This window comes from Anolis sagrei, chromosome 3 (assembly GCF_037176765.1).
Source record: "Anolis sagrei isolate rAnoSag1 chromosome 3, rAnoSag1.mat, whole genome shotgun sequence".
NCBI lineage: Eukaryota > Metazoa > Chordata > Lepidosauria > Squamata > Dactyloidae > Anolis > Anolis sagrei.
The window spans coordinates 42,576,622-42,603,093 of NC_090023.1; the positions used below are offsets into that span (position 1 = coordinate 42,576,622).

The window sequence follows — 26,472 nt, forward strand, 5'->3', positions numbered from 1 at the left end:
GGCACTGGTCCAGGAAATACAGAGATCATAGTCGATAGACAAAATTAAAAATTTCCCCCCCCCCCAAAAAAAACACCCTAGCTCCATTTAAACATTCCTGCATGTTCCTTATTATGCAACCATGTTTTAAAAACATGGCATACATCACCTTGAGAATTATAGCTCTAAAAGACAAGTGCCATTTTTACTATTATTGACATTAAGAAAACATTGATTTGGAAGTATACTTATGAAATATATAGTGAATTTAGCAACCTATGACAAGCGCAAGGCTCACAGCTTTTAAAGTATGCCTAAATCTCACTCCAGCCACTGATCTCAAGTGGAGAAATATGTTTTCCCCTCCCAATTACTGGTAAAGGAAACAGGAAAGGAAAATGGGTTGCTGTGAGTTTTCCAGGCTGTATGGCCATGTTCCAGAAGCATTATCTCCTGACATTTTGCCCACATCTATGGCAGTCATCCTCCGAATGCTTCTGGAACATGACTGTACAGGCTGGAAAACTCGCAGCAACCCAGTGATTGTGGCCATGAAAGCCTTTGACAACACAGGAAAAGAAAAGTCAAGCAGCTACAGGTTCATTTATATGATACCTGGGCACCCCACATGTTTATTTGCCACATTTCAACCAGTACCCACACTCATGTATGTATAAGAGAGATTTGAATGTAATATTTATTTGGTGACTTTACATGTGTAAGTCATTTACAAAAAATAACAAACATATGCATTCTTTCAGTGCAGATCAAAAATTGGAACAACAGGCAACAGTCTGTGATGATCTGGAATGCTAGTTATTAGACAGCACATGCTTAATTCTTAACTGCTTTCAGGAGAGAGACGTGTCAGAGCCATGCAAATAAAAACCCATTTGAATACATGATGACAATTGAGGGAGGAGACAAAATCCAAAGGGGATAACAGAACGGAAAATCTGAATCCCCAAAAGAAAACTTTTATCAATGCAGTTCTTTTAAAAAAGCAGCAACTGACTACACACTGAGCATAAATTAAACATTTAGATGTTTTGACTCGCTCCAAGTTAGTACAGTATTTGTATTAGAAAAAAAGACAACTATCTTCAGCAAAATAATACATTTTTCATATGTGAACTGGGAATAAGAAGCAAATCCAAATTAAATTACACAGATTCTGCAACAAATTTCCTAGCACACAAAACTTCAAAAGTTCTTTATTGGCTTCAGTATCTTCTATGAAGAGCTCAATATCTGGTTAAGAGTAGCATCTCTAATGCATAGGAAGATCTTTTAAAAAACAGCTATAGAGAAACTGTTGTAAAAGTAGATTTTGTGCAGCATCAATAAAATGCACTTTTTAAATAGCATGGTTTCTAAACAAACTGGACCCTGTGAACTAAATCTCACCCCAAAGACTTAACGTAGAACAGCAATTCAGGTGCATAACAACCTGAACCATTCAAGGCCTCTGGTGAGACCCAAGCAACAACAATTTTACTATCCTGAAACAAGTGTTCTGTAATGACAGTCAAATCAAGGGAAGGGGGAAGTTGTGTTTTGGCATATAGGCCATATCCAAGCCATATCATCAACCACTATTGCCTTAAAAACCCTTAGCACTAAGCAATTTTGCAATTTACATTTTCATTGCGCAGGACTAAAATCAAAACCAAGAGATTTATTGATTCCATATAAAAATTTGACAGCACTATTAATTTAAAATCATAAGAATTGCAAGCTCTGCAAATAGAATAAGTCATTCACAAGTACAGTGAAAGAATGAGTCAAAAAGGTATTTATTTGCATGGCCAAAATCATATTTGATCCCCTTGCAACTGTGTTTTTATCTCCCTTTAACAATTATCTGCTGCAAGGGGAAACAAACTGCTTACTTTCTTGAACAATCCACTCTCACAACTAAACATTTAACAGATAATTACATCACCATGAACTGAGGGGAAAGAAAACAAATTTCCACCATTCAACACACTGCAACAGTGTCTTTAGGACTAGGTAGAAATGGACAGCTTTACTTTTTAAAAGGTCATTTCCATCCTACTGTTTTTCTATAATGTTGGTGGTTTCAATCCATATTTCTTTGCTACTTCTGTCTGGGCATAGGCAGCATCACAGAGTGAGTAGAGGTGAGCCATTTCCGTCTCAGATTTGGCTAGGTTAATCGCTTTGTTGAACATTTCAATGGCTTTATCCAGATTGCCTCTAAAGTAAAAGAAAGGGGCCGCATTAAAATAAAGTAAGCAATATGGCAGCATAATGAAGTGCATTCCTACACATTTAAAAAGTAGAAACAGATTTCTGATATTCAGTGGGCATTTTGCACCATCAGGGAAGTCTAATCATGGAACCGTAACATCAACACTGTGCACCTTAGTTTTTGTTTTGTGGTCCACACAGCTATCCTTATATGTTTTAAGAAAAGTGATATGTTTAATGACACTGAACAATGCATACAAACGTTTCCTATTAAGTCTCAGTCTCTTGTTCTGCATCGAAAGGAGCATAGTGTCCAGACTGAAGGAAGCATGGTGTAACTTTAGTCTGCTTTGGACTTTAACAGGAATATTGTATTCTGGTGACCATAGTCCAAAAAAGATAGTGACAAATAGAATTAAATATGGGACCTATTAAAATACATAACTAAACCAATAAAATCATTAAATCCATTTAAAAAACTGTTCCTATAAAACACCCTTGATTTGGTCTTAAAACCTCTTTCTTTAAAAACCTGCCTGAAAAGAAAGGTTTCTGCTTGCCACTGAAGAATAAAAGGGAGGGGGCCATTCTGGCTTTCCTGGGAAGAAGGGAGTTCCAGATTTACAGGGCAGTCACCAAGAAGGCCCTCTCGTACCTTCCCACCAATTGTGCTTGCGATGGTGATGGGACTGAGAGAAAGGCATCTCCTGAGGATCTAAGGGCTGGGCACGTTCATACCAGGAGACATGATCTGCTAAATAAGTCTGGGCCCAATGGGGATTAGGTAACCGAGGAGTTATGCACTCCCTGTAGCCAGCACCAGTTAGCAACCTGGCTACGGCTGTTTGGATCAAGTTTCAGAATACTCTTCGGAAGCTGCCCTACATAATAATAATAATAATAATAATAATATCAACAACAACTGTATGCCACAGCAAACAAGACAAAATCCTGTGTGTGTGTGTGTGTGTATATATATATATATATATATATCTCATTTGCTGTGACATATTGTGTTTTTATGTCAGTAAAACAACAACTTCTTCTTATTATTATTATTATTAGCCAATACATCATACAACCCTAGAAACTTGGGAAGTGTCTGACATGTGATCAAATACAAAAGTCAGCATAGTGAACTAGTTGTTGTTGTTCATTCGTTCAGTCGTCTCCAACTCTTCGTGACCTCATGGACCAGCCCACGCCAGAGCTCCGTCGGCCGTCACTACCCCCAGCTCGTTCAAGGTCAGTCCAGTCACTTCAAGGATGCCATCCATCCCAGTATCCTTGCCAAGAAAACGAAATGGACCAGTACAACCAGTGAACTAGTTAGCTATGTACTAATCTTGTTGTGTATCTAATAATAATAACAACTTTATATCATAGAGTGCGCTACAGCAATCCAAAGAGGATGTAACTGATACATGGCCAGGTCCAACGTCTCAAGAAACTGTAGCAGTTGAGACATGTTTTAAATGTCCTGAAGCTAATGCCACCCTGTTCGTGCAATACATCTTCACTGTAGAATCAATACAGTTGTTCATGCTGTTTTTCTAGCCATAACCTCTATGTTTCACTCTTTCTCCCTGGCATGGCCGGGGGTGCAGTCACACTTAACAACTGATGCAGTTTGACACTACTTTAACTGCCATAGCTCAATGTGATGGAATTCTGGCTGTTGTAGTCTGGTGAGGCAGTAAAGGCTAAAAACCATGTAAAACTACAACTGCTATGAATATATAGCATTCAAGCTATGACAGTTGAAGTGGTGTCAAGCTGCAGTAATGTCAGAAGAACTTTGAAATACACCAAATGTCTGGAACTTACCTTTGCACTTCGATTGTCCCCATGGTTTCATATGCAAAGTCACATTTGTTATCAATTTCAATGGCTTTGCTTATAAGTTCCAAACCTTTATCTAAATCCTGCTTCCATTGAAGTTGAAGTAAACTGAAATAAAATTATAGATCAAACATGATTACATAGGTTATAACCTGCCAGCACATAAAATAGCAGTCAACCTTGGCATATTGGCTTTTTTTTAAGAAAAGGAAGCATATGGCAGAAGTAAACAAAGCATGCCCCATGGGCACAAGCAACCCCCCCCCCCTCCCAGCAGTCATTTTTGTCCCCTTCAGAACCTGGGGATGGGGCTTAGACATTTATTTTAAAAATCATCCAAAGCCTTATAAGATGTGGAAGACATTACCACGATGTCTGTATGTTTCCCAGATGTCAACCTTTTTCAACAGGTCCCCATACTCCCACCCCCACACACCCAGTACGTTCTGTGCCCATCCTGGGTGATTACTTTTTATAAATGGAAGTGAACAAAAAGTGATCTAAAATGGATGCAGGTATGTCAGATAATGATTCTCCCCCAGCTCTTCTTGGGAGCTAATGTGATCCCCTACCCTTCCACAGTTACCCACCCGATTGAGAAGTAGGCAAAAACAACATCTGAAATCTAGATGTCATATATTCCTTTTAAGAATTACCTAAAACACAATTTCGGTGTTATTGGTGTAAGTATATAGTATGCCCACATTGAAACATAAAGAAAAATAGGTAATTTAGTATTTATTTGTTATTGGCTTTTTATTAATTGTTGCTTATTAGTTCATTGATTCGTATTTGTACTTATAGTTACACTCCAGTCTGTTTCCTTGAAACTCACAGCACTCTTCCTGAAAAAGAGGCTGGGGCCTCATTCTTTATAGAGATAAATTCAGAGAAAAGGGGTAATATCAATTTTTTTACTAAGTCACTTCATGGCCTGAGGGTATGGCTTAACCTTTTTGTCTGCATTCTGGGTGCAAAAAGTGCAGACCAGGAGGCCTTATGCCTCTTGAATTCCTTTAAAAAAGTGAACTGCATGATTTTAATTAAACTTTTGGTTTGAGATTTCTCTGTTATTGTACCCTATCCAAATTCACTTTTACTCTGGTAAACTTCTTCTAATCAAATTCATGTAATAATGCATTATTAGAAATGTTGTCCACTATGGCAAAAGGAAGCAGTGGAAATATTTCCACATCGTAGTGCTTTTTCTTGCCAAAGCCTTTTGAAAGAGAGGTTACTTTTGAGTCGAAACGGAGCTAACACTCTTGATACATGCATAAATCATACAAGCAGTTCTGTAGTTATTTTAACAGTACTTACCCTTTATGAACGTATGTAGTAGCATTATCTGGCTCAAGATCAATACATTTATCATACATTTCATCAGCTTTGCCAAACTGCTGTTGATCTGTTAAAGCCTGCATTAATTGAATAAAGAAATACATTTAGGTGCAAAGAACTTCGTATAAAAATAGTCCAATTTCGTAGACAATTTGTAATCATATTAAATATAAAATAGTAATATTTATCAGTAGAAAATTAATATTTAGTTTGTGAATTATAATGTAGAATGTCCACTGCCTAATACAAACAACATACCTGGGCATACAGTGCATAGCCTTCAGCACACCTTGGAAATTTTTTAATAACATCCTCAAAGCCTTTCATTGCTGCTTGTACTTGTAAAGAATTACTTCCAGTGTAGGCTTGTCGGTACTGCAAATCAAAATTAACATGTAAAAAACCAAAACCAGAACTAAAATCTATTTTATTACCATCTAACTACCACATACTAGCCAATGTACTCATACATTTCCGTATACTTACTGAAAGTGAGCCAGCATTTTGAACTAATACTTGGCATCTTATGTTACAATAAACTGTTTCACAATTATACTTACCAATGCAAAACATTTTTGTGCTTGGGCCAAGGCAGAATCTGGTCGCAAACGAATACATTCATCAAAGTCTTCTACAGCTTCTTCAACTTGATCAAGCAGAATTTTTAGCTAAAAACAAATAAAGAAGGTTGAACATAGCCGTGAATTCAGTAGCAACAGAAAGAAAATCACTGCCACAAAACAGTTACCAAAGAAAACAATCTTCTCCAGTTATAAAACGGGCATTTCACGAGGATCATTTCTGCGCAACTGACTTCAATTTTGTTTAGATAGCTTAGTTTTCTTCCCCCATTTAACAGAAATATTGTACACTTCCATCCAGATTCTGAGTGCTAAGAGATAATTTAGTTTTCATCCCATTAGAAAAGATATTCTAGAACTCTAGCCATGTTTTGTTGCAGAATGTATTTATTTATTTATTTACCCTATTTATACCCTGCATTTCTCAACCCCGAAGGGGACTCAAGGCAGCTTACATATAGGTAACTATTCAATGCCTTAAAACATTCAATTAAAATAAATATTTAAATTTAAATTTAAATTTAAAATTAATACATATTAAAACATTTAAACATTACATTCACTATTAAAATTATGCCATCCATAATTGTAATCTGGGTCCATTCCAGAATTCGTTGCACATATTCCATATCTGTTATTGCACTAGTTATTCTCCAAAGGCTTGATCCCAAAGCCACGTTTTCACTTTCCTTCTGAAGGCCAGGAGGGAAGGGCTGATCTAATGTCACTGGAGAGGGGGTTCCACAGCAGAGGGGCCACCACTGTGAAGGCCTTGTTTCTCGTTACCACCACTTGTGCCTGCGAAGGAGGCAGGACCGAGAAGGCCTCCCCAGATGATCTTAATCTCCAAGATGGTTCATAGAATCCACGCAGAACTAGACTTATGAGATGGGCATTTTACATTTTTGCCTCAAAAAAAATTAATCTGAACTTTCAGACCTCGTCTAGATAGGACAAGAAAACAATCCCAGCAAATCTATTGTATTTTGCCAGTAATCAAATTTTACTACTGTTTATCTCTCGCATAATTCAATGTCTTGGGATATAAAATGCACCACACCATTTTGTGGTTGAAATTAATGCAGAGAAAGTGGTGTTATAGCAGTTGGATGAAAAACAACTTTTTTTTCTTCTTCAAAGGTTGGAGGGCAGTAATATACTATCCCTTGATTTTGTCCAAGAAAGGGCCAAATAGAGATACTACTATGCTTGAAGGCAGGAACACAACACCTGATGCAACATCGACAGACCATAGAGGGAAGTTCGATATATCACTTGGGAATTCCCAGGACTAAAAGAGGATGCAAAGAGAAGTGGAAAATGCTGAAGCCTTTTCTATAATTAGACACTATTTCCTACATAATCAATTAAACAAATAGGAAGGCACAGATCGTATATTCCAGGCACAGAAAAGGGCGAACCCTACCAAAGCCATCACAGAGCTAAATCTATAGCTCCTGATGTGGGTGTGTCAAGAACAACATGAAATCTTAGACAAACCATACATTCTTCAGCCATTTCAGAGCTATGATGAGCCTGAACAGCTGTTGTGTATTCAATGTATTTGCAGTTCCACACCGGGGAAACAAGAGTAATGTATAAAACCACTTTGGATTTCACGACACACAGTTTATGTTTCTTGAACTGTTTAAAACACACCACACAGAGCTGAACATTTATGGACAGTTGGATCACCAATAGGTGATTGGGTTCAGAGCCATATGCATATCCCATGAACATTCTTTAGAGAAACTAAGAAAACATGTCTGCTGTTGCTGCAATGCTAAGACATCATATCTTCTGAAGGAAGGCGTTTACCTGGCCAGGGAGCTTGTATACCATGGAAAGCCCATCATGATTACAATGTGATAGCAATACTAGCTAATCTTATTTCCACATGGAGGAAATAAGAACTTAGAACAGCTGGAAAATCTGCTAACCAGTGAACACCACTTTCACAGAACAGTAGATAATAAAACCAGCACACCGTACAGCATGAGGAAAATTTCCTTGCAAAGACTAATGCAGCATTCAAGCAATGTGCTCTGGTCGCATACAGAATGGCTGACACAAATAATAGATCTTCTCTCATTATTTTATTACTAGGATAGAAAATTACCCTCTTCCTGTAAATAAGTCAAAACACTTCTGAGTGTAAGGGTTTGTCTGCTAATTTTTGGGACCAGAACAAATATTATTTTCAATTAGAAATAGCAATAGTAGCATTTTTGGAACGGATAATATTGGGAGGGTTTTGCAAAAAGGGATGCCTGCCAGCTACTTAGAACAAACATTCCACCTTATGAGACCATGTGGATCCTGGTTCTGAATGTGTGCATACCTGTCTCTATATAAAGACGCAAGCACTCTCCTGTTGTCATTGAGTGTTTTTACTCACTGAAATAAACTGGAATTTCCAAGGGGTAAATAATTATAATCTGGAATCATACAATTAAGTGGCTAAACACTGCCATTTTCTGTTATTCTTATTCTCATTAACAATTTTTGAATGAAACGATAAAAATGAACAGTCTTACCTGCCCTCTGTGATGGTAAACATCTGCATTCTGAGGATCAATATCAGCAGCCATATTAAAATCTTGAGTAGAGAGCATAGGCTGCTGTTGTTGCATATACATACTTCCTCGCTTGATTAGGGCATTAGCACGCAGCTATTGTAAGGAATAATCAAAATTATAATTTGATATAAGACGTCCTTGTTAGATAGACTTTTTCATTCTGACAATTTCATTTTGATCAGTTTCTACTTTGCACTGGAAAAATGTTGCTTGAGATAACTATCATTAAAACTGCTCATAACCCATTAACATTAATGTGGATGTGGTACTGATGTCCCCTGAGACATCCTAGAATTTGCAGAGAATCCAAAACCTATACCAGAAAAAATATATCCCACAGAAGAGCCAGTTAAAACTAAGGCAGAATATCTCCTAGTGGACCTGAAAAGGAGTCAAAAAGCTCGCTCCTACAGGCTAATGCTGTAGGAAGGCAGAGATATTTGTGAATCCAGAATATTACACAAGGAACTCCAACTCAAATTAGGGCACCCATTAAGACTCAGCGGCCTCCCACCCACTGAAAGGGAACAGGAATATCCACTGGTTCATCATTAAGAGTCCACATAGTTTAGCTATTAAATATGTCTCCCCTTCAAAAAGATAATTACTTGGAGCAATGAAGGGAATGCTACTGCATCTACAGTGCAAGTGTTTTGATAAGCATCATTCACCCACCTTTACATTGGCATCTTCCATACCAATAACCTGGTTCAGATCAGGTTTGGCAGCATTTGCATTTCCAATAAGTAGATAGAATGTGGCTCGTAACAGCAAGGCTTCTGCCATATATTTTCCTTTTGCTTCAATTTCTTTAGTGCACTCACTAATTATTTTGTCATAATTTTCTTCATCCATATATTTCTTTGCTTTTAAATAACCACAGCTAAAAAAAAAAAAACAGGCATAACAGTTACAAATATGCAGAAAAGGAAATTTCACTATTTCTAATACAAATAATTCTTAATGACACCATGTTTGTGAGTTAATGCATAGCTCAAATTCGTCCAAATGATCACATCACTCACTAGTCCAGCACTTAATTTTAGCACTACTCAAAAAGAACGGGTATTTCAAGGAACACAACTCATGTACCAAAACGAAACAAGAAATCGAAGAAAAAATGTGCTTGAAGAAAACAGAAAATTGGCTGTGTACTCTAACTTCTTAATGATGGTGCTGGTCTTGCGATTGGTATTTTCACAATCCCAACTTAAAAACTGTATTTGCCTCCCAACTAAGGCTGGTTAAGTCAAACAGAACTACCTCTGCAAATATGTCCATGTACAAAATACACCATACATTTCAATTTGTAATGTGTGGTGTAAATACAGAAGGGAACAAAGCAAGACAGTCCCCCCACCTCCTTATTTACAGTCTCAAGTCAAACTGAGCACTAATGATAAATCTACAATGTATTCAAATGATTTATGTCACAATGCTTGAGGCATGTCCAACAAGTCAAACACTACAGAAAGAAATCATTAATATTGCTTTCAAAATACATATATTTAAAAGTAATGTCTGAACGAGTTCTTATATTGCCATTGTATACCTTCTCTCTCCCCCTCTCTCTATCTCCAGTGCTGCCTCTGGTTTCAGGGTTAAAGAGACTACATTAGTATTTAAAACTGAACTTTAAACTCTCTCTTTTCTATTTTTGCATCTTCCCTCAATAATTGAAATAACTACCAGCTGATTCCAAGTCCATCAGAAAGTTAATGACTAGTCTCCTTTGTTTGAACATCTTTCATATCACATTTCCAAGGTAGTTTAGTATCAGACACTCTTTCAAAAATTAACATATAGTAAATAGGGAATATGACACACATATCACAGGGAGAAAGCTGAACCAAAATCTGATTGGATAATATATAAAGTCTCCTCTACTACAACCATTTGGACACATATAACAGAAAGTGTTATCACTTTAAATTCCTTTCAAACATTTTGAGATTTTTTTTAAAAAACCCATAAACTTCAATGTTACTAATTCTATTATACAAATGTATACACTGCCCCCATAAACAAATTTCCAAAAGACAATGAAATATTTAGATGAATCTTCAAGTATATGCATTTGAAACTTGAGAGGATTCATTCATGCATCTCTAAACCTTCTTCTAGGTACAACTTTGTTATATACAAAGTATCCAACCTGCGCTCATCCAACGTTCTGTATTATCCAACACAGTTTGCCTCCCACCTGAATTCACAACTGTTTCAATACATTGCAATGTTTTGGGGCTAAATTCGTAAATACAATAATTACTACATAACATTACTGTGTACTGAACTGCTTTTTCTGCCAATTTGTTGTAGAACATGATGTTTTGGTACTTAATTTGTAAAACCGTAATATAATTTGGCGTTTAATAGGCTTTTCTTTAATCCCTCCTTATTATCCAACATTTTTGCTTATCCAAAATTCTGCCAGCCCATTTATGTTGGATAAGCAAGACTCTACTGTACCTATGTGCTTGCAGAAGTGGTTGCACAACTCACTGTCCAACCACCTACATCAGCGGTACTAATACCTAAACACAATATTGTTCACTCTTGTTGGAAAAAGTAATGGAACTCTGTTGGCACAATGTTCTCCTCCTCTAGAATTTTAATTAGACTTAGGTACTCTTCATGAGTGAGCTGTCTTTATCAGGGCAGAGAATTCCTTACAATTTAAAAGCCACAGTTGAAATGGAATGAAGGACCTCACCAAACAGACTTTTGGCTCTGTTTCCATATGCTGTGGAAATGAAGCCCCATGGGAGCCCATCACATAACATAGGGCAGTGCATGGAAACAGAGCCAAAAGCCTGTCTTCAGGAGTCAGGCTTTACTTGACTCCAAATGGCTTTAAATGGGGAAAGATGGGCAGAAGATGAGGAAATCACAGGAGGGAACAAGGTAAGGCTGTTGGATGAATTCCCAAGTTTTAAACAAGCAGGAAAGAGATTTTTCTCATACCACAATTTGGAAGAAAGAAAGTTTATACATAAGTGATCTGGGCAGTTTTCACTGAAAAGCTTTAAGTATTCTGACTTTAATGGAAAAGATTTTCAAATTCAGGTATAAAGCAGAAACGAGGCTCTTTAACTAAATATTTGCCTAGCTCCTCAAATGTTCCAAGTATTCAAAACTGATAAAAACATGAGGCATATCCTACACAAGTCTTCTACTATAAGACATTTACACCTCAGACGCACAGCACCATGACACGACACCACTACCAAAGTTCTGAAACTTTTTTAAAAAAATAGCAAAAATATTGTTTATTTTAGACACTTTTAAAGAAAGGATAGGTATTCAGCAGAATCTCTGGATTCAGCAGAACACTACAGAGAAACTAACCATCAGGAAAGGCCACAGAATCACATTCTCCTTAAGCCAGCTTTCCTTTTTTTTCAGCTTTTCATCTTATCTAACTAGTAAATTATGTCTGTAAAGCCTGGTTTGAAAAAAGGTTGAACATAAATATTTTCTAGTAAAGTCATTTTTAAAGATAACAGATGTGGTAACAGAGTAGCATGCAAATCAGTCTGTTGTTCATGGGTTTAAGCCCTGGACTAAATCGAATGTTATTAGCCACCAAGTTGTATTGTTTGAATAGCTCAAATTAATATTGTGATCAATTCAGGGTCAGGGATCTTGTTATCCTCTGTCACACAAACCTCCCAAATTCCAGTAAGGAGGAAAAGAATAGACACATTCAAATGCAATGCAATTGAAATGCAAACTATTCTTATCTTCCAACTGACAATATTGTTATCTAGGGTTTTTCCCCCCAGCACTGGCATCTCTCATATCAGCTAGGAAGGTTGCAAAGAAAAGTAATACATTCCTGCTTACCTACAACATTATGTTTCCTTATATTTATACAGACCAGCTCTTCAAACACCCATCCATTTATCACCACAACTTCTATTTCTCATCTATCCTTTACAGCGAAGTCATGGCATTCCCATCCAACTGTCAATTTGGTGGTTTGCTACTTTTAGTACAACTGACAAAAATTAGGCAAGCTCTCACAGTGGATTGAAGCTCTTATCTCTGAAAGGAGCAAGAGAACTCCCCAATTTAAATGCAATCATCTACCATATTACACACAATAGCACAAATGCACATGGTTAGATTTGCTTTTATAAGAAAGTATAATGAATATTACATGCTTAACTATTTCATCCTGTCAGTTACTTACTTTTCTTTTACTACAGAAGCTTCTCCTTCTTTATCCTTATCCTCATCTGATTTCTCTCCCTTAAGAAGCGGTTGGGAAATAATGTCATCTGTGAAAGAGCTGAAGTAGGATTTGATAAACTGTGGTGAAGGCATCAGGGGTTCCCGGTTCTGTAATAATATTAACAGTGTTTGTTTAAAATTAATAGGAATAATTTCTATATAGCTAATTCACTGGTATTGATACACAAAAAATTAACTATACGCAAGAGAAAAAAGGCCCTCTGGTGGTGCAGCGGGTTAAACCACTGAGTTGTTGAACTTGCTGACCAAAAGGTTGGTAGTCCAAATCTGGGGAGCAGGTGTGCTCCCGCTGTTAGGCCCAGCTTCTGCCAACCTAGCAGCGAGTAGATCAATAGGTACCACTTCTGAGGGAGGGTAACGGCGCTCCATGCAGTCATGCCAGCAACATGACCTTGGAGGGGTTTAAGGACAATGCTGGATTTTTGGCTTAGAAATTGAGATGGCCACCACCCCCCAGAGTCAGAAATGACTAGACTTAATGTCAGGGGAAACCTTTACATTTTTTACAAGAGGAAAAAGCCTCTGGATTTCTGGCTCTACTCTGTTGCTGAGAGCAACTAGGAGTGTTTTTAACCACTTAAAAATGGGACATGCCCCATGAATTTATCATTACACCTCTATCAGCTAGTCCATTTATTTCAATACTCTTCTCACTCCTTTCTCCAGGCTCCCTACTTTCACAGTTCAGGGGAGTGAGACATCCTTAAAAATAGTATTCCAAGAAAGATCTGTTTATTATTGTTGTCGTTATTCTGTAGCCATTAGTCTCAAAGTGTCTCTTCTGATACTAAAGCAAGCATTTATTATTATAGTTTTCAACTGCACAGGTCTTATTGCTTTATTGATTATTTAAATTGCATTATTAAGACTCAGCACCCTAGGTATTTTTAACTGAAGTAACCTGTTATTTCATTCTTTATAAAGAATACGCCAAATAGATTGTTTCTTCTTTGAATAATTTAATATGTTGACCGAACTTGGGATGCTTATGCAAGAAGGACTGATGAATAAAATATACAATCTGGAGACCTGTTGACTCTATGCCAGTTACCAGTTTTATTAATTTCATTAGGGTAATAATTTTCAAAGAACTTCACCCTTGGCATTGGCATGCGAACAGAGATAATATGTGGCTTTTAAAATTGCACTGCATTGTGTGCTTTTTATTATATCCAAGATGGTTTTCCAGATTCTCTTATAGGATTGGGAGTTGAAGGAGAAAAATATCCCATCTGGATTAATTACATCTTTTAAGTTGTTCTTGAAGTTAAAAATGAAAAGTTCTCATGATAGCTACATTGCAGAACCATCACCAAAAGATCTGTTACTAAGGACATAATGAATACTGAAGTCATACCTTGTATTTTTCTTTGGCTTTTTCTTTTCCAAGAAGTTTAAGAACTTTGTCTGCTAGTAGCATACTTTGCTGATTTTGAAAGCCTTCTAAAATACAAACTGCAGTGACATCTAGGAAGATACAAACAGAAAAAAGCCATGAATTACTAATAAGAATCTTGGTTGCCCTAACTGATAACCTGATGCAAGCAAAAAAAACTTCAAAGAGGGATGCTCTGTTGATTCTGCTGGGCCCCTCAAAAGCTGATAATACTGTTGACCATCCTATAGTCCAACATAAAAGGATGCAAGTAGGAAGCATAGTATTATTATAGGGCTGACTCCAGAGAGTGCTCTGGACGTTCCTGTTTAGCATTATGGCTATATGCTGTGGGGTGCTGCAAGTTTCCATTCCCCATTCTGTTTAGTATTTTTAACGCACTGCATGACATCATTAGCAGTCTGGAAGACTGAGTACCTTCAACGTGCTGACGACACTCTACTTTTCCTGCTGGATCAATACCTTGATACTGTAATGGGCTGAATGGACACTAATAAAACGAAACTTAAACCCAAGATGAGTGGATTGGTGGAATCCAGAAATTTGACACCTAAACTACCAACTGGTCAAAAAACCAACTTTCCTTTTTCGGCAAGAATTTTGAAGAAAATTAAGTCTGTTCTCTCACTGACTATACAGACAAATAATTTTTATCACATTAAAATATTAGAAATTGAAAAAGAATAAAAATCATTTGTATTAGGACTAGAGGCATTTTTAACATTCCTGAGAACATAATCTTTAACTTCAACTTATCTAATGGTTTTTTAGTACAGTATACCCACCTTCTAAACACTCTTTCTTATTGTCAAGTTTCTCATGTGCTTTTGCCCGCCTGTAGAGTGCTTTCACATATCTGGGATTAAGCTCAACTGCCTTTGTGCAGTCTTGGGCCACCTCTTTCCATTTTTGCTATAGATATAGAAATAGTGGATTAAATATAAATTATTTTCTTATAGTAAACGACAAGATTTTTACATCAGTCACATTGTTTACAAAGCAGATAAGTATATATTAAAGTTGCAACAAAGCATACTACAGTACTTTAAAATTTCATACCAGTTGTTCATATGCGGCAGCTCTGTTCTGGTAAAAGGTAGAAAGGTCAGAATTTTTCTCAGGGGGACACAAGCCAATTGCTTCGGTATAGCACTGAATAGCCTGCTCATACTTCCCAGCTTTAAAGTACTTGTTGCCTTTGTTCTTTGCTGCTTGGGCTCTATCAAGAGGGCTCTGCAGGGGGTAAAAAGAAAAATATTTACTATGCATAAACATTTTTTCCAGAGTGGAGATTAAAAACAAAACAGGCTGGATAAGACTATAAAGCAGGAATAGGTCACAAGAACTTGTTGAACTGGAATTCCCTCACCATTAGGTGTGTTAGTTATTTTGGATGAAAGGTACATCTGAAAGGCCACGTGTAGCCAAATCTGCTTTTCAAGTGCCAAAATGCATCTCACAAAGCTTAGACAGCATGGTGTGACCAAATAGGCAACTTAGAGTATTTGCTCAATAATACATTACGTACTTTCCCTATCTACTCAATCATTACAAATGTCTGAGGACATCTCTGAAAGACCTATTTCCTTAGGTTGCCACAAAACAGAGTTTCAGCTAGGTAAATCCAAAGTTTGTTTCATCAAGTGAACATGCTGTCTAAAGAAATACTGAATAGGATTACTCATCTGTTCCACAGGGATAAGTGTCTCAGAGCAAGACACAAGTCACCTACAGAAGGCTACCACCAACGCAACAGCTTGGTTAAGAAAAAAAGAAACATGCATGTGCTCCACGGGTTCTTCCTTTATAGAAGCCCCTGCAAAAACTAAACTAGATATTATCCTCCATCCAACCTTCTGAGCTCTGTAGAACCATAGTCTGCAGGTTTTTACTTGCAGCAAGCTTTTAAAGGAGGAAAGGTTGCTACTTACATACACTGTTCAAGTGTTAAGCTAGTCAGAAAAGATAGAGCTCCTTGCCCCACCCCAGCCATTCCACAGATATATAAACCCATTGTCCTAATTCCAACAGACCTCTACCTCTGAGGATGCCTGCCATAGATGCAGGCGAAACGTCAGGAGAAATGCCTCTAGAACATGGCCATATAGCCCGAAAAAAACCCACAAGAACTGAGGGAAGATATTGCTTGTTCACATTCTTAAATAAGGAGTAAGGGCAGGAAATTTTGCAGTAGTACATGCATTTCTTTTGCTTCTGTAAATTTCCAAAGTTCCTGCAAATCCATGTCCTCACTCTCAGTCCTCTAACAATCAGAGAGGGCTTGGAAGAAAGGTGGAGATTTATTTTCAACTATCTTTTCAAAAATGCCTGAATCTCACAGCATACATTCATTCATTCAATCAACCAATCAATCTCATCCAGTCCTTTAAAGTTAGCTTAAACTAATGCTCTATGAATACTATCTTGTCTAACTGGAAAATAAGAAAACACAACAGAGTATATTTGCAAATAAAATAATGCTGAATCTTGAGATACACAATAAAAGACAAATGCCAAAGGAATGTGCATCAACCCCTCCTTTTTTGGCATATCAAAATGCTTATAAACAAGTCCTTTGTTTTTGGGGACAGTGTCTTCTGAAGCAGAACAGGGAATTTGGCTGTCACACAGTGAGCATGCTCTCCGAGAAGACAAGAGATTATATTAACTCATTATAAATACATTAATAGCAGGTATCTGTTTTTGCCTTTTACCTTCTCATGCCTTAGAACCAACATCCTTCCCCCCTCCCCCAAATAACCTAGGCACAATTATTCTTCTTTGGTTTGATCCAAGGTTGTTAATAAAATTCCAGTGACAAATGCTTTGCTGAGAGCTGCTTCTTTTTAGCCTATCCATAGTACATGTTGTGACTTAAATAAACAGCCTGGAGATATTCCAAAATTTAACATACTATATCACTATGGGTTTAGGAGTTACTTCTAAAATCATACACAAAGTTGGGACTGAATTGTAATATTAATTCTTAACAGCCAAGAATCAGCCACAAGAAAATATTATGAAATCAGGTCAACTAAAAGTAAAATGAACTGACTCTAGAAAATATTTGTGTTTTGAGCTATAGAAAGCATTTGGCTGCAGAAAGACTTCAAACATGAAGAACTGCATCAATTTTGAGAAGGACACGTGATTCTGAGTAAACTATTTCTTCCTGAATTTATAAGCACTATTCATATTTTTAATATATATTAAATTGCCCTAACAATAAAATGTATTGTCATTTGTTTTAGAAGAAAGCAATGCAAATGCATAAAATCACGTAGTTTTTAAAAGGACGTTTTTTCCAGGTACAATAATATATGCTATTTTACTTCTTATGTGAGGTACTGAGGTTTATTTCCCAGAATATTTTTCCCATTTCCTGAGAAAACACTGTCAAAGATTGTGTCAGTCAGATATTCACATTTAGAGATCTTCAGAATTTATTTAAAGAATTCATTCCAAATTGCATGCAAAATTAACTAGCTGTCTATAAAAATCAGACTATATAATATTGGCATAATGCAGCAATGGGGTTGAGCTGTTCTGGCAAGCATTATAACATATTAGAATAAAATTCTTATTATTATCCATCAGTATTGCCTTTCACATTCATAAAGCAATTTGGCAAGCCCTCAATAAATGCATGAATACATATTGAACTTTAACATAAGAATAACAACATCTCCTGTCACTAAACAATAACATACAATACAATCCCCAAATCTGTGATTTAATTTACCCATACTCAACAAAATATGTCCCCTCTTGGACTTTTCTAGATACTCCAGCGCACCTCTGAGGTATTCCTGGGCCTTCATTCTAACAGGATTCACAACTATCTTTAATTTTGTGTATCCATGCAAGGTCCAGGAACATACTCCCTGCAGATAAGGATTAATGAATTCTGAGACTACAGCAAAATAGATATTGCAAATTTCCACTTTAGATTCTAGATGTACATGAACTGACACAGATGCTAATACCAAAGAACTAATCAATCAAATCAACTCTGTTTTATTTGAAAGCAGTCTACATTTTGGATGTGAGCATTTGGGATACAGAGTTTGGGATTAAACAATTAAACCAACTATAATATTGTCCATCAGTACAAATAAAAATGGTTGCTACACGGTGGATGGAGAAAGTTGTGAAGTCCTCAAAATGCAAACCCTGAATATGAAAAACAATCTAAAATACAGACTAGAAATATATGTAATGGGCCAAAAGAGAAACAAATCCAAAACTGAGATTAGATAATGCTTTTATTAGGTCCATCAAAGCAAACTAGGCTACCTAGATTTTAGGTCAATCTAGATTTCCTGTTGTTTGCCTTCAACATTTACAACTTACAGAGACTCTAAGACAATCTATCATGAGATTCTCTTAACAAGATTTGTTCAGAGATGGTTTGCCCTTGCCTTCCTCTGAGGCTGAGAGAATGAGATTCGTCCAAGGTCACCCACTGAGTTTCCATAGCTAAACAGAAATTCAAATCCAGATTTTCAGAGGCATGGAGTCCAGCACCCAAACCACTAAACTATGTTGAGTGTCCCAATCTAAATACTTTCTCATTGAAAAGCAAACCCTTGTGCCGGCAGGACTGAAGACCGACAGGTCGCAGGTTTGAATCCGGGGAGAGCACGGATGAGCTCCCTCTGTCAGCTCCAGCTCTCCATGCGGGGACATAAGAGAAGCCTCCCACAAGAATGATAAAACACCAAAAAAAAAAATCCAGGCGGCCCCTGGGCAAGGTCCTTGCAGACAGCCAATTCTCCCACACCAGAAGCAACTTGCAGTTTCTCAAGTCGCTCTTGACAGACACACACACACAAAACAAAACAAACCTGGCCCACCTGGAAGTAAATGCCACTAAACAGAGTGATGCCACTAACAGATGCAGGTGAAATGTTAGGAGAGAATAATAGTAAGAAGAAGAAGAAGAAACTTTATTTATATTATGCCGTATCTCCCGGGGGGGGGGGGGGAGGACGCTCAGGGTGGATTCCAATATCGACAGACAAATATCAACATAATAATCCCAGAGGAATACTACTGGAACATAGTCATAGAGCCCGAAAAACGCACAGCAACCTAATCTTATTTCTGAATACATATGCATACATTTGCTATGGATATTTTATACTTATTACTTTTATATTTGAGGTTTATGATGTTAAAGGAGAAAACTACATTTTGGTTTAGTAGGCATTGGATTTAGACCAGGCATTGGCAAACTACCGGCTGTTAAGAATTGTGGGAATTGAAGTCCAAAACACCTGGAGGGCCGAAGTTTGCCCGTGTCTGCCATCCATTTTAACCAAAATTTCCATTATTTTACAAAATACTAAAAAATTTGTTATTCCTTCCTCTGCAGTCTCAAGACTCCTGATGTTTGACAATACACTTTGAAATCAAATCCACTTCAGGCTTGGATCATGTGTATACCTTTTCAGTCTTAAAGTGGCAAGCGTGAACTGGTGGGAACAATACTCATCTTCCCTATTGTAGAAAGAATAAGCTCAGAAATTAAGAAAAATCAACTCTTTATATAGTACAACTATGTGCAACAAAACTGCACTATGGGCTCTTCCACACAGCCATATAACGCAGAATATCAAGGCAGAAAGTCCCAAATTGTCAAGTTTTGATCTGGGTTATCTGAGTCCACACTGCCATATAGTCCAGTTCAAAGCAGAAAATGTGAGATTTTATTCAGCGGAGCGGAAGGGGCCTATGAAACTGAAGCTTTAAAAAAACAAAGTCAATTCTAAGTCCACTTGTTCCACTTTGATCTTTCTTTGTCTCCAAGAAGTCCAGAAAAGAAGAAACAGTTCCCTAGCCTCATCACTGCTTCCTCCACCGACATGGAGAAACTTGAGCCTTCCCTCCAGGTGTTTTGGAGTTCAACTCCCACAATTCCTAACAGCCTCAGGCAGGCCCGTAGCCAGGATTTTGTTTCGGAGGGGGGGCTGAGTTTGGTTCGGGGGGGGGGGCTGAGTCTGAGTGAAAGAGGGTCTACCCTAGCAAACCTTTTGTATCGTTACCCCAATACCCCCATGCATATGGGATATATTGAGCATGGTGATCACATCATGATATGAATAAACATAACAGTTTAAATAATGTACCAGTAAGGCCTTCTTGCGGACCACCATGAGAATTTCGGGGGGGTCTGAAGCCCCCCAAGCTCCCCCCCCCCCCCGGCTACATGCCTGGCCTCAGGCCCCTTCCTTTTCTGCCTCAGCTACTTAAGCAGCCTGAGGGAAAAGGAATGGGCCTGAGGCTGTTAGGAATTGGAATAGAAGTCCAAAACACATGTAGGGCTTTTTTTTTTTGTCGTGTCAGGAGTGACTCCTTGTGTGAGAGAATTGGCCGTCTGCAAGGACGTTGCCCAGGGAACACCTGGATGATTTGATGTTTTTATCATCCTTGTGGGAGGCTCCTCATATCCCCGCATGAGGAGCTGGAGCTGATAGAGGGAGCTCATCTGCCTCTCCCCAGATTCAAACCTGTGACCTGTCGGTCTTCAGTCCTGCCTGCACAGGGCTTTAACCCACTGCGCCACCGGGGGCTCCACCTGTAGGGCTGAAGTTTGCCCATGCCTTGTATAGATCCATTCTAACCAAAAATATCCATTATTTTACAAAATACTCAAAATTTTGTCATCCCTTCCTCTGCAGCCTCAAGACTCCGAACGCCCTGAAAACAGATCTACTTCAGGCATGGATCTTGCTACATCACACTACTGAGAATGCATCCACTTTATTCCTCCTGCACAATACTAAGGTTTGCAGTTTAGAAAGCCTAAACTACAAACCCCCAAAATCTGCAGGCGGCTGCAAACGGATTTAAAGTGGATTCATTCTCTAGTGTGATGAGGTCCATGTATATATCTTTTCAGTCTTAAAGGGGCAAGTGTGAACTGGTGAGAACAATACTCATCTTCCCTATGATAGAAAGAAAAGGGTTTTAAGTCCTCCACCCGAATGGGCAAACCTGGGCCCTCCAGGTGTTTTGGACTTCGACTCCCACCATTCCTAACAGCCTCAGGCCCCTTCCTTTTGCCCCTCAGCCGGGCAAAAGGAAAGGGCCTGAGGCTGTTAGGAATGGTGGGAGTTGAAGTCCAAAACACCTGGAGGGCCCAGGTTTGCGCATACCTGTTCTAGAGGCCTGCCTGGAACCCCAAACCCCCCTCTCCCCCCCCCTTTCTTCCTCACCATCTCGTCCCCGCCGGGGCCATTGGGGTGCCCTGTGGCCGAGGCGTCTGCGGGGGCGGGGCTGGCGCGGCCTTCGGGGGTCTTCCTCTCGCTGGCGCCCTTGCCCCGCGCCGCCCTCCGCCGCCGTCCCCACCAGTACCAGGCCCCCGCGCCCAGCAGCAGCGGCGCCCCCACCGCCAGGGCCAGCTGCCACCGCGAGAGGCCCGTCCCTGAGCCCCCGCCGCCGCCCCCCGTGGGCGCCTCCACGGGCTTCGAGGCGGCCATGGCGCCCACCCACTCGCTCGCCTCACAGCAACAGGGGAAGAGCCGGCGCTTGGGAGGGAGGGAGGGAGGGAGAGAGAGCGCGGGGTCAGCGGAAACGCAGGGGAAAAGGCGGTTTTGCACGACTTCCGCCCGCCAGTTCCCTCCCGTTATGAAGGCTCTGCGCTGCAGCGCCACCTCTTGGTGGGAGGACTGTGGCGCCGAACAGTGAAGAATTGGGAAGCAGGAAAGGGGTGGGGCCGGAAGTACAGGGTGTGGCGTCCCTTCAATGTATACACCAGGCATGACCCGACTTAGGCCTTCCCTGCAGGTATTTTGGACTTCAGCTCCCACAAGCGGCGTCGCAAGCACGTTAGGTGGGGACACGAGACAGGGCCTTTTCCGTGGTGCCCCTCCCCCCCCCCGTCTCTGGAACACTCTCCCCAAAGATCTTAGACAGGCCCCTACATTGGCAGTCTTCAGGACAGTGTTTCTCAACCTGGGGGTCGGGACCCCTTGGGGGGTCACGAGGCAGTATCAGGGGGGTCACCAAAGACTATCAGAAAACAGTATTTTCTGTTGGTCATGGGGCTTCTCTGTGGGAAGTTTTCACCCAATTCTATTGTTGGTGGGGTTCAAAATAATCTGAGTGTAGGTGAACTATAAACTACAACTCTCAAATGTCAAGGTCTATTTTCCCCAAACTCCACCAGTGTTTACAGTTGGGCATAATTGAGCATCCAAGCCAAGTTTGGTCCAGATCTATCATTATTTGAGTTCACAGTGCTCTCTCGTTGTAGGTGAACTACAACTCCAGAACTCAAGGTTGTTGCCCACCAAACACTACCAGTATTTTCTTTTGGTCATTGGAGTTCTGTGTGCCAAGTTTGGTTCAATTCCATCGTTTTTGGAGTTCAGAATGCTCTTTGAGTGTAGGTGACCTACAAATCCCAGCAACTACAACTCCCAAATGACAAAATCAATCCAACCCCACCAGTATTCAAATTTGGGCCTATCAGGTATTTGTGCCAAATTTGGTCCAGTGAATGAAAATATATCCTGCATATCAGATATTTATACTGCAATTCAGAACAGTAACAAAATTACAGTTATGAAATAGCAACTAAAATAATGTTATGGCTGGGGGTCACCACAACATGAGGAACTGTATTAAGGGGTCGCAGCTTTAGGAAGGTTGAGAATCACTGCTTCAGAAAGAACTTGAAGACCGGGCTGTTCCGATGTGCCTTTCCCGATTAGGAAATCTCCAATACCAAGTCCCAGACGCACTTTATTAGAATTAAGACTGCCGCACACTGCACATTGCACTTGCCCTGTAATCCTTACATATCACCCGTCACATCAGCACTTTTTAATCCTGTACCCTTCACTCTGGCCCGGTCCAGTTTTTTATCTTGTTTGATGTATTGTTTATTGCTTGTGGTTCTTTGTTGTTTTATACTGCTTTAACTGCTTTTAATTTGCTTTAAGTGTATTTTTATGTTGTGTATTGAGGCCTTGGCCTTTGTAAGCCGCATCGAGTCCTTCGGGAGATGCTAGCGGGGTACAAATAAAGTTTAATAATAATAATAATTCCCAACAGCTGGTTGAATAATAATAATAATAGCAATAATGTGTATTTATTTATATATCGTGCTAGGAGCGAACCAAAAGAGTTGTATTATTATTAATAATAATAATAAACCTTAAAATTCAATCAGCCTGAAGCCTATACATATCTGGGTGTGCAGGTACAACTGCAGGAGGAGCTCCAATTTTGTTTGCTTTGCATTTAATGTTTGTTATAGTCCCAAGTTTCAGGGACTCTGCAGATAGTGGCTTCTTTCGGCTGCAATCATAGGGCAAGCCACCTGTCAATTATAGTTAGGTTCCCTGGTCCCACCCCCTTTTGGGGTTTTGGAGGGAAAAGGAGCCAGTTTGGGTTCAGTCCACACAGAGAAGCTTTCCATGTAGGACATAATACCAAGAACTCCTGTAGAAAGCTTCGTCTTCTACAGCTTGGGCGGGGAGATATACAGTATACAGCTTGGCCGGGGTTATACAGCCTTACAGCTCCTTTGCTGAGGGACTTCAGCCAGCCATCACCGAAACCTGAAGAACAAGCCCCATAAGGAGCAGCGTAAAGAGCTGGGCACGTTTAGCCTGCAGAAGAGAAGACTGAGAGGAGACATGATAGCCTTGTATAAATATGTGAGAGGAAGCCACAGGGAGGAGGGAGCAAGTTTGTTTTCTGCTGCCCTGGAGACTAGGACGTGGAACGATGGCTTCATACTACAAGAAAGTATATTCCACCTGAACATTAAGAAGAACTTCCTGACTGTGAGAGCCGTTCAGCAGTGGAACTCTCTGCCGTGGTGGAGGCTCCTTCTTTGGAGGCTTTTAAACAGAGGCTGGATGGCCATCTGTTGGGGGTGCTTTGAATGCGATTTTCCAGCAGTGAGAATGGCATGACCTAGTTTAGGCATGTTCATCTTCAGACATTCTGCATGCTTACTTAGCATGTATTGGAAACTATTTAGAAAAACTAGTCACATTCTAATGTCAAAGGCTTTCACAGCCAAAATCACTGGAGTGTTGTGTGGCTTCTGAGCTATATGGCTGTGTTCTAGCAGCATTTTCTCCTGATGTTTCGTCTGGACCTGTGACTGGTATCTTTGGAGATCCTGGCGAAACAATGGGAGAAAATGCTGCTAGAACACAGCCATGCAACCCAGAAACCACACAACACTCTAGTCACATTCTGTTTTTCATTTGCAGCCTTTCATATTGGTGTGTTAGAGGTTAGATACTACACATGTTATATTATATGTAATGTGCATAGTTGTATTTAAATATGTAGAATATGGAGTTATTTTGGTTTGTTTCAACTTAGAAAGTTATGAAGTAATCCTGTAGCAAGTTAATGCTAAGTGTGGAGAGATATAAATATGGGCTGGGTGAGGAGTGTGAATTGTAAAAGACATCCAGAACACGGGGGTACGGTGATGGGGTGACAGGTTTAGTCTCAATAATGATCCTAAAAGTCCACACAGGATTCACTCCATGCATCTGATAAAGTGAGGTGATATCCACAAAAACGTATACAGTACAAAGAATTTCGGTACTGTTCTATTATCTGGGTGGAGGCCACAAGGGGTGCTGGAGAGAGAAGAATAGTCCATTTTACAGGGTGGGAAGGGAGTTGAGGGAGTTAAACCAGCAGTTCCTAACCTTTTTTTGACTAGGGACCACTTTGACCAAGGATCACTTTGACAAGGGACCACTCTCCAACATTAGTACCAAAAGGGTTACAAAATCAATTTTTGGTCAACTTTAGATTGGGTTTGCTGATTTAAAAAATTGCATTGGATAGACCACATCAGCTCTAGCTTCTGATACAGAACATATGCCAACCAGTAGAAGCCATCTCCTCGCCCACAGAAAACCATACTTAATAAGCCTCAGCACTATAAGAGGGTTTTGCGAGACCAGTTGCTCTTGTTGCAACAATGTAATAACGGTGACACCGCGGACCATATTTTAGTTCTTGCGGACCACTGGTGGTCCACAGACCACAGGTTGAGAAGCACTGAGTTAAACCATTTCTCCCTACCAATGTCTCTGTCGTAGAAGCAACCATCTTTTATTATATGGGAAAGGAGCGGGTGAATAACCAGCAAAAGTGGGGGAAATGGTTTTCCTCCTTCAACACCGCCAAAGTGGTTCAAGATTCCATTATCTCTTTTACAATTCAGTTACTTTGTTGTTATGTGTTGCTATAACTCTAGCGGTCCTTCCATACAGCCATATAACCCAGAATATCTGCTTTGAATTGGGTTATCTGAGTCCACACTGCCAATTCAAAAATCCAAAATGACTGTACTTCACATGCTAACTGGTACGGGCATCTGGCAGATTTCCCTCATCTTCATTTGCTAGCTCTATATTTGTGCCCATTATTTCTGTCCTGGAAACCAGCCATTGACTAGCATGCAATAGCCTGCTGTTTGGTATCAATCTATGAACCATCACATTCAATAGCACTGATCTGAAGCTAAGGACTTCATCGCATCGAGCTTGAGAAAACAAAGGAAAGTGGGGGAAAGGGTGGAGTGTCATGGGGTTCTGTCTTTAAAGAAGACAAAGAATTGACTCACTCCCATCACACTAAGATCACCTTCTACAGCTTACAACTTAACCATCTGTTTAATTCCCATCACATGGGGCCCATTTCAATGATACTAGCACCCTTTCACAAGAATGGCCATCAGACTGGAAAAAATCAACTTATATCCCCATACCAAAAAAGGGAAATGCGAAAGACTGCTCCAACTTCCGTACAGTGGCCCTTATTTCTCATGCCAGTAAGGTAATGCTCAAGATCCTGCAAGGAAGACTCCAGCAATACATGGAGCGAGAGTTGCCAGATGTTCAAGCTGGGTTTAGAAAAGGCAGAGGAACGAGAGACCAGATTGCCAATATCCGCTGGATAATGGAGAAAGGCAGGGAGTTTCAGAAAAACATCTACTTCTGCTTCATTGACTATTCTAAAGCCTTTGACTGTGTGGATCATAATAAACTGTGGCAAGTTCTTAGTGGGATGGGCATCCCAAGCCACCTTGTCTCTCTCCTGAGGAATCTGTACAAGGACCAAGTAGCAACAGTAAGAACTGACCACGGAACAACAGACTGGTTCAAGATTGGGAAAGGCGTACGGCAAGGCTGCATCCTCTCACCCAACCTTTTTAACTTGTATGCAGAACACATCATGCGATGTGCGGGGCTGGATGAATGCAAAGCTGGGGTGAAAATTGCTGGAAGAA

The 26,472-nt window shown here is 39.6% G+C and overlaps 1 protein-coding gene across 1 annotated transcript; it reads right to left on the bottom strand.

The window, feature by feature from the left end:
- Positions 1-647: 647 nt before the first annotated feature.
- TOMM70 (translocase of outer mitochondrial membrane 70) lies at positions 648-21,757 on the bottom strand. The gene is made up of 12 exons (XM_060770718.2): positions 21,410-21,757; positions 15,249-15,422; positions 14,975-15,101; positions 14,151-14,260; positions 12,732-12,880; positions 9,212-9,419; positions 8,495-8,629; positions 5,937-6,044; positions 5,635-5,751; positions 5,356-5,453; positions 4,021-4,143; positions 648-2,199 (listed from the first exon to the last, which is right to left on the bottom strand). The coding sequence occupies exons 1-12, from the start codon at positions 21,671-21,673 to the stop codon at positions 2,046-2,048; spliced, it is 1,767 nt and encodes a 588-aa protein (XP_060626701.1). The 5' UTR covers positions 21,674-21,757; the 3' UTR covers positions 648-2,045.
- Positions 21,758-26,472: the final 4,715 nt, after the last annotated feature.